This window comes from Mytilus trossulus, chromosome 9 (assembly GCF_036588685.1).
Source record: "Mytilus trossulus isolate FHL-02 chromosome 9, PNRI_Mtr1.1.1.hap1, whole genome shotgun sequence".
Lineage (NCBI taxonomy): Eukaryota > Metazoa > Mollusca > Bivalvia > Mytilida > Mytilidae > Mytilus > Mytilus trossulus.
Genome location: NC_086381.1, coordinates 64,711,002 through 64,720,437, shown reverse-complemented (window position 1 = coordinate 64,720,437; position 9,436 = coordinate 64,711,002). Strand labels below are relative to the sequence as shown.

General features: G+C 29.5%; 1 protein-coding gene across 1 annotated transcript; it reads left to right on the top strand.

Moving 5' to 3' along the window:
* Positions 1 to 1,658: 1,658 nt before the first annotated feature.
* Positions 1,659 to 8,840, top strand: LOC134683242 (uncharacterized). Its single transcript, XM_063542417.1, has 7 exons — positions 1,659 to 1,796; positions 3,079 to 3,266; positions 4,271 to 4,368; positions 5,830 to 5,895; positions 6,465 to 6,551; positions 7,510 to 7,629; positions 8,593 to 8,840. The coding sequence occupies exons 2-7, from the start codon at positions 3,098 to 3,100 to the stop codon at positions 8,677 to 8,679; spliced, it is 627 nt and encodes a 208-aa protein (XP_063398487.1). The 5' UTR covers positions 1,659 to 1,796; positions 3,079 to 3,097; the 3' UTR covers positions 8,680 to 8,840.
* Positions 8,841 to 9,436: the final 596 nt, after the last annotated feature.

The window sequence follows — 9,436 nt, the reverse complement described above, 5'->3', positions numbered from 1 at the left end:
GACTCTCCCACTCGTGAGGGCCTGAACTCTTTATACGATAAAAACGCGTCACGAATCCAGGTTTTTGATTGGTGCTCTATGTTAGATAGAGCCACTCAGGTGATAGCTAAATGTTATCAAGTTAGGTAAATCCCGAGCTAATTCCGAATGAACAATTTTTCGTTGACAAGGCCTTCAGGCGTTAATGTAGCCATCGTAGAGCAGTGGAATGTAACGACTGAATTATTCGGGTTAAGTACAATGTATCAGCAAACGGGGAAAATGTGTCCGACAGATCCGAAAACCTAATCAATATGATACAAATTATCAATGACAAGCTGATGCCTTAATATACAATGTGCTCTGGTTTGTGCTTGGTTTTTGTCAAATAATGAAGTACGACATGGTGAACTTAAATAGATTTGATTATAGTGTTTAGATTACTTTTTATAGGAATTTTCAATCTTATATATTAGAAATCAATATAACTTCATTCATACGCTCTGTATCTGCTATAATTTCGTACTAATACATAATAAAGTCAATCGTTTGTTTGCATTAGGTTCAGTGACATTTGACCTTTATAATTGACAACATGAACTGACATTGTGTAACTGGAAATAGCCATGTATGCATTAATTTCATGTAAACGTATCTAAACTCTTTCTTTTTGAAACTAGTGTTTAAGATTATATTCTGATACCGGTGATATTTTGTAAAACGGTGGTAGCAACTTATCGAATTTATTAGATTAGAAATACGTTTGAAATCAGCGTAAAGTAAAATATGTTTTGTCTTCGGACGTGTTTTAACATCAAGAGGCTTTATAAATATCTTTTTCTAAACAACAATGATACGAAAGTTATACTTATTTTCCGTTCCAAATTAAGCCCCTGCTTGTGAGCAAACAACATGTAATTTACATTGAACAAACTTTCACTCTATATGTGGTATAATAAGGATGCTTATTAGGTAAAATATTAAACATGGTAATTGCATGCATGTCCACGCTAGTCAACAAGTTTTCAAATGTACCACAAATCAATATTAATTCAATATTAAATAGAGAGAGAGAGAGATAAAGTCTATCAGAAAATAGTTTTAACTTATAAATATGTAATGACAAAAGTATATTTAGCTATTCATTACGAATTGCTAACAAAACGAAGTGAAAAAACGTCATAATAATCAAAGTAAATGTCTGGTGACAGCGCGTCCGACACATTTATGACATTAATCTTATGCAATACAGAACAATTTGGTAACAAAATAAAGTAGCACTGTTTAATACTAAATATCTATTATATTTTTATCACGTTACTATAGTCATTCCGGAAAATGTGATTCTCTTTGACGTTGAACAACGACTTTCGATTAATGAGCGTTTAAACTCAAATTCAAACTCGAATTTTGTTTGAGGTCTCGAATGTAAAATTCCCATGTACTAAGATTACATTTATTCAGTGTGCCAAAATTATGCATTAACATGTCAGTCACATAATTTTATTGAATATTCGCTGAGTTGCTGATTTCATAAGATTAAAATTTAATAAACAAGTTGAAAAATCATGGACAAAAAGAAGCAAATTAGAACAGTTATCATGGTTATATACAATGTGGAAAAAATATGCAAATTTGCTATTACATAACTCCCTTACATAACTTTTTAAGAACCATGAAGTGCATCTGAACGGGTTTGAAAACATGTCAAGATGCCTGGTCACGTCGATTTTATGCCTGTATAAAAGAGCACCCACTGCAGATTGATTTTAAAGATAAGCATACCGGTGCAAGATAATCGTTGAGCGAGCCATTTTGTAAGTATTAAAGTATAAATACAGACAAAGATTGATTTTATTGTCACATATCGTACTCATTGTTAACTAAATATTATGGTTTACTATTTCAAATATCTAACAACAGATAACTGTTAAAGCACGAAGATTTAAACAATTTTAATGAACAAATAAATTTCCGATCTGATATCTGTTAACAAAAAAACTTCCCTGTTTTTAAACAGGTTTTCAGTAATGTCGATGTCTTGTAGAGGGGATTCCAGTACTTTTGGTTTTTGCATAATTTCTCATCAGTCTTAAATCAAGTTTTTGTGTCGGAATAGTAAAATAAATCTATCGAATTTCTTTTTAGAAATGAGAAGGGCTTTAAGCAATGTAGCTACGTTGTCCATCTGGTTTTCTTGCATTATTCTAAAGTTTTCATCCATTCTTCTTTTCTTTTTTGGGAATACATGGATTTTTTTATCCCCCTCTTCATATGGCCAGAAACCATTTTTTAAATGTTGTATGTTCTACATTTGCTGGTAAACTATGGAAATATTTAACGTAAGCATAGACTTATCCATTTTCAACTTTATTTAACAAATATTATTCTCTGGCTCCAAACATTATCTGCATCAGTTTAATTCTGGACAAGAAATTTAGTAAATCCTGTTCGGTACAGTTTATGCCATTTTCTTCTCATCTCATTAGTTTGCACATCGACTGTTAATGATCGTCATATTTTCATTTGCGAGAGCCTTGAGAACAAAAACTTTTATAAAACTTTAAACTTATTCTTTTACAAAGAACTCATATTGCATGCGTACGAACCTTGAATTGATAAACTGGAAAAACTCACAAAGAAACAGATAAACTAAGGGTATTTACAGCTGAAATGGACAATCAAACACAAAAACAAACGGTATATTAAGTAATTGTGATTTGTTTTTCAACAGTTTAGTTTTTCATTTTCGTCCACCGACAAAGATTTTATACAGATGCGTAAACGCTCATAAAACAAGTTTACACTTATGGTTGTCTGTCATTTTTTTTCCAAACAGTATGTCCTTGTTTGTCTTTATTTCAACTTGCTTTTGTTTGTCTCTATCTTAAGAATGTGAAAAATGGAATATTTCTTCAAAGTTGACTTACAATTTGTTGACTATTTATGGCTGACCATATTTTGATATTGCATTAATCCTTTCCTGTTAGAATCATGTATATACTTACCTATTTATAATTAATTATTAATTAATTCTTGAATTTGCCTATATATATATACAATTTAAAGTATATTTAATTTATTCTTTATGTTTTGTAGAATTGAAAACAGCATAGGTATGAATCTGTGGAACATGGAATCGAAAGTTGTTACTGCAAAGGAAAGATTGGGTTATTCTCTCAAACAATATGGGGCAATACAGATAATTCTTGGCCTAGGGTGTTTGATCATGACATTCGTGTCAATTGGGATCGACAAGGAAGTTGCTGACAACCTGGAGACTAAAAGTAAGCTTACCAATATTTTCCTTGAAAATCGTAATAAGACTTCGTGTTATATAATACCCCAGTTGATTGGTATATCATATTTCTTAAATTATTCGCCGATTTATCTTTTTCGTAACCTGACGTAACATGCAGATCATTGAGAAAAACGGCATAAAGTTAAAAAATCATATGAGAAACTGATTCTACCACCGATTCTCGTGCAACACGAATTTTACTATTTCGACTGTTGAAACATTGTTTCACACTCGAGCTGTGGTAAAATCTATAAAAGATATATAAGATAAATAAATTGAAGCTCGCTTATGACGCATGAAATTTAAAAGTGCGGTTTTTCAATAATGTTCAGAATAAGTCTATTATAGATACCTGGCTTAAAATTTTATACGCATCAGTGACGCTCGAAAAAAAAAGTGGAAAAAAAGTCAAATAAAGTACGAAGTTGAAGAGCATTCAGAAACAAAATTTTCGAAAGGTTTTGCCAAGTACAGATACGGTAATTTGTTCCTAGGGTTGAAAATCTTCAGTATTTGAAGTTATATTTTATAGTTTTTTAAACAGTTTATTTAAAATCATGACCATATTATTGATAATGCATATCAACATAGAAGTATTGACTACTTGACTAGTGAATTTATAATGTTTCAATATGAACAGAAAACGCTTCAAATGTTATTGAAATTTTATATATCCTGTACCAAGTCAGGAATATGGCAGTTATTATCAAATAGTCCGTTTCTATGTATGTTGGCGTTTGTTTTTGTTGCAGTTCAGTGTTTCTGTTGTTCCGTTGTTTTCCTCTTATAGTTGATGTGTTTTCCTCGGTTTTAGTTTGTAACCAGGATTTGTTTTCCCTTAATCGATTTATGATTTTTGAACAGCGGCATACTACTGTTGCCTTTTAACGTAATTAATTTGAAATTGCAAACAAGAAAGTAAAATTATATCTCATCGATAAATATTTCTTATTTTTTACACGGAATTCGTTCTTATTTATTTTTTTACAGAGATTGATATGATAAATGTCACTCTCCCTACCTATTCGATTGATAAGAAAACCATTATGCTCGGACTAGATGTTGGATCCTTGATTTCAGCTGTCTGGGTAGGTAACAGAGAGGTTTATAAGTCTATCATACATCAAACTTTGTGATTACAGTAGTGTCATAATGGTAATATCAATGAAAACACGTAGACAGTTATTTTCGTATTAAGGTGTATATATGGAAGTGTTTAACGACCTTGACTGGCTTTTCAGCCCTCGCACGGTCGGTATTAAGGTGGCTCGGGTGTCTTCCTCCATGTTGGATTTTTAAGTCGCAGATAACGTTGGTCTAGATATTTCATGAAATGTGCAAATGTTGATAGTAGTATGTAATTGATGTAAAAGACTTTTCATATAAATATAGAAAAAAGAGCTATCTACTCACATTTTATCTTAAAGTTCTATCAAGTAGTTTTCTTTTTATCACACACAATTTGCTTTTTCATGCGTAATCTATACAAAATCTGACAATTTTGCACAACCTGTAGCGTGCACAAAAGTCCGATGACCCATACTTTTTATTATATTTTTGAAAAAACATGATAAAAACTTCATTTTGATAAATTATAAAAAAATTCTATCAATTTTAATTTAGATGCTTCAGCCACCTAAACATTAAAAAAAAGACTTTTGTGTTGACAAAAAATATAATGATATCAATAAATGAGTAAGATTATAGAAACAAAAACAACAAAAAAGACAACAAAAAATTTAAAAACAAATAATATTGATTATAAATGTTTTTTGTATTATCATGCGTATTGTTATATTTTATTTATTATTATTATTATTATTATAATAATAATAATTATTATTATTATATTTATTATTATTATTATTATTATTATTATTATTATTATTATTATTATTATTATTATTATTATTATTATTATTATTATTATTATTTATTATTATTATTATTGTTATTAATATTATCATCATCATCATCATCATCATCGTTATTATTATTATTAATTATTATTATTATTGTTACTAATTTTATCATCATCATTATTATTATTATTATTATTATTATTATTATTATTATTATTATTATTATTATTATTATTATTATTATTATTATAATTATTATTATTATTATTATTATTATTAGTATTATTATTATTATTATTATTATTATTATTATTATTATTATTATTATTATTAGTGGTAGTAGTAGTAGTAGTAGTAGTACTTAAACATATTGGTATCTTTTTTATTTTGTAAGAGCATAGAATGATTGAGAAAATATTAAATGCATGATACAGACTTCTGGATATCTGCTTTGCCTTTGTAATGAAAGGACATTCCAGTGCCTAATTATGAAATATAGCGATCGCATTTTTTATATAAATCTGCTAACCAAGATGCTAAGAAAGAGCAATTCTGTTAAAAAAATTAGCTTAAACAATAGGCATATTATTATGAGGTAGGGGAAAGATTGGCAACTTTAAATCGTAATCCAAAATGAACAACCTTTCTTCAAGAAATGTATGGATGTGTTATTTCTATTTATCATAGATTGTTGTCACAGGAGTTCTCCCAGGTTATATGGCAAGACATGCAGACTACAGCTTGATAAAAACTGTAGGTTTTTGTCCTTGATATATTTTATTTATATTTGGGAGGTAGTAAATAAAAACAGAGACTTACAAGATGTGGTGTGATTGTCAATGGGATAACAACTCTCCATTAGTCATCCAAATGATGTAGAAGTTAGCAAGTATAGGTCAACGTACGACCTGTAACAATGAGCAAAATACATACTAGATAGCAAGCTCTTAAAGGTCCGGAAATGACAAAATGTAAAACAATTCAAACGAGAAAAATAAAAGATGTATGTACATAACAACATGAGCAATAAACGAACAACAAATAAACATTGCCAAATGACAACCTCTTGAAAACAGGCTCCTGACTTAGTGTATCTTATAAATGTCTACATATTTTAGATATCTATGTTGGTAAATCAAATATTGTTATATTCTCTTGGTTTAAATGGTTTTAATTGGAATTTGCGTCACAAAAATATGAAGGAAGCTGGTACAAATACGACATTTGTTTACTGTTTGTTTCTTTGAAATTGAAAGCTGTAAAAAAATCAGCTGATACGAATATCAAAAGATACATCTGATTATTACTTCTTTTTTTTATAGAAAGTGTATTTCATGGTTTTTAGCATTATGGCAGCATCCTTCTTCGTGCCCTTGATTGTTGGTGCAGCATTAACTAACTTTATACTGGTAAGTCCAAACATATTTTTAACACTCTCAGGTCATGGTATTTAAATCTGCTATTTGTGTTTAGAGAGATTAAATCATTATAGTTTTTTTTTATTTTTGTGACGCACTATCATCCTTTTCAACTACAATTCTAAACAGATATTCTTGCAACTCTCTCTTTTTCTGGAAAAAAAACGAAAAATAAGCTCGGGCTCAATTTTAGGTCAATATATCATCCAAGTTTACCTTTTCTTACACACCAAAGCTTTTCAGCGTTCCAAACAGAAATATATGTCAAAGAATTCCTGTGCAATTTTAATGAACGTATTTTTTTCATTGGATAATTCGCTCAAGTCGATAAACCGCGTTCAAGGCTGTACTTTGACCTATAATTGTGAACTTTTTTTAATACATTATGACTTGGATTATAGGATAGAGAGTTTTCTCATTGGCACCCGTACCCCATTTTTTTAATTTTTATATTGAATGCAGGAATTTTCACATTTTCGATTTATAGAACTTGATCAAAATTAAAATAACCTATCTCAAAAATGACGTTTCAATGGCATTTTCGTCAAATCTGAATAGTGTCAGTTACGAAATAACCTTTGGCCTTTGTTTTACGTTTTTTTCTATTAAGATGTTTATGTGTTTAAATCTTTTATAAAGTTTCGCGGATTTTAAATTTATACATTTTTACAAGCTATTATGTAATATTTATTTTTGTAAAGCATTATTATAGTAATAACAGTACTGCTATTCCTTAATTATGTATCGAAGATAGGAAAAACGGAAGAATGTTTTTAATATTTTTCAGGAACATGATTTTGACGTTTCAAATAACCAGGAATGCATTAACATTAAGCACTTTGTTTCTTTGTAGTTTTCAAACCATTTTTATTTCTATCGTATGGGTTTTGTTTTATAAGTATAAGAACTTTTGTGTCTTTATTTATTTTTTGTTTTTTTTTCCTTATAGCGTGGTAGCCACAGGGAATTGCTTGTCATAACAGGCCTTATATCCCTTCTAGAATTCATTGTGTCCTTTGCTGCGTCAGTCCACTGCTGTGCATCACCATGGGCTGCATGCAAACTAGCGGTATGTTTGTTTTATTTTATAATATTTAATCATTGGTCGAAGTTTTTTCCTTGATACGATTTCATTATAAAAAAAAATATTTGAAATTTTCCGAAAAGTTTTTATTCATTATTTTCTCCCCGTTAGACTGTTACGTTTTCCATATATGCATTATGTTGCTTCTATCATAATACCATATAATTTAATCGACATTTATCGTCTTTTCATGCGTTTAAATTTAGTATGTATTTTGACAACTTTATCATATCGAAATATTTTGTTAACTCGCAAAGCTCCAGTTTTATCATCAATTGTAAACAAACTGTGTTTCTTGTTTTTTATATAGATTAGACCGTTGGTTTTCCCGTTTTAATGGTTTTACACTAGTAATTTTTTAGGCGTTTTTTAGCTTCCTGTTCGGTGTGAGCCAAGGCTCCGTGTTGAAAACCGTACTATGACCTATAATGGTTTACTTTTATAAATTGTGACTTGGATGGCGAGTTGTCTCATTCGCACTCATACCACATCTTCTTATATCTATGTGAAATGCATAGAGAAATCAGACGGTGTGTCACATACATGTGCTAGTCATAGTTATATCCACGAACTTGTAAGTTTTCCTGAATCCACGAAATGTGATTCCCACGAACATAAATGAATTCATAGTATAGCTCTTCAAGTGTTTTGGTAATCATTTGTACTTGACCTTCACAATACTTGGTTTTAATGTACAAGATAGAGGGAAATCCAGGAAAGCGAGTAAAGCGCATCAAATTCATAAAGTGTTATTCTATTTTTTACATTATATGTTAATGTCCCAGGCAATACAACAGTAACTGTCTATTTTGGTATTTAAAGAAAGAAATTTAATTCGTCTTTGAATGTTTTTTTAAATCTTGACGAAGAAACTAAAAATAATGGTTGTTTGTATTGCTTACATAAACACATGAACGAATGACCATTTTCCATCTTTAAATATTTCAGAAGAAAGACAAACAAGTGAGAAGCGAACAATACGTTGACAACGAGAAGCAAATGACAAAACTAGAACTTCCAGAATATCAACCATGATCAAGCTATTCCCTATGGACTATACAAAGACTGCAAAACCCACCATGATCTTTTATTAACCAAAGCAAGGCTTCTGTATTGCATAGTTTAGTTTATGTCTATTGTGTCTAAAAGTATTTTGGAAAATAAAAGGGCTAACGGTCAAGTTTTTTTGGATTAAATTTTTTGGTCATCAAAAAAATTTATTACGTGTATACCATGTATAATTAACTAACAAATAAATGTTCTCAAATCTAAATAGGATATGACAAAAACAATCCATTGACTATTTTATCAAGTATTTCTACTGCATAGTGTAGCATATTTAACTTTGAGAATTTGGAAGAAACAAAAACATAGGAGTTCATATATACCCTTATCTGCTTAAAACTGATATAAAATCAGTTTATATAAACCGTTCAAGATATAATCATATATTTATATTTTAATATATATGTTTGTCTAAATATAACTATATAAACAAATTATAATAGCAGTTAATTTAATAAGTATAATTCAAACCATGTCTAAACTAGTTTTACATCAGTTGTAGGGGGGACAAATGAGTGTTAAAATATAATAGTGAATGCTTAGTTTTATTCCTTTAGACATATGTATAGCAAAAAGAGTAGAGTATAGACTACATAAACGCCTAAAATTTTACACGCTACTGTTAAGTATAAAAGAATAGAGCACTAATTACATCCAAAAGCAATTGAATCTTCAGAATTGTTTAATAAATTATTGGTTATTGTGGGCAAGACTTATACAGGGACTA

Coding starts and splice junctions, on each gene's coding strand:
- LOC134683242 (XM_063542417.1), top strand. CDS start 3,098: ATGAATCTGTGGAACATGGAATCGAAAGTTGTTACTGCAAAGGAAAGA. Junction 5,896..6,464: donor ACTACAGCTTGATAAAAACT/GTAGGTTTTTGT, acceptor TTTTTTTTATAG/AAAGTGTATTTCATGGTTTT. Junction 7,630..8,592: donor GGGCTGCATGCAAACTAGCG/GTATGTTTGTTT, acceptor TAAATATTTCAG/AAGAAAGACAAACAAGTGAG.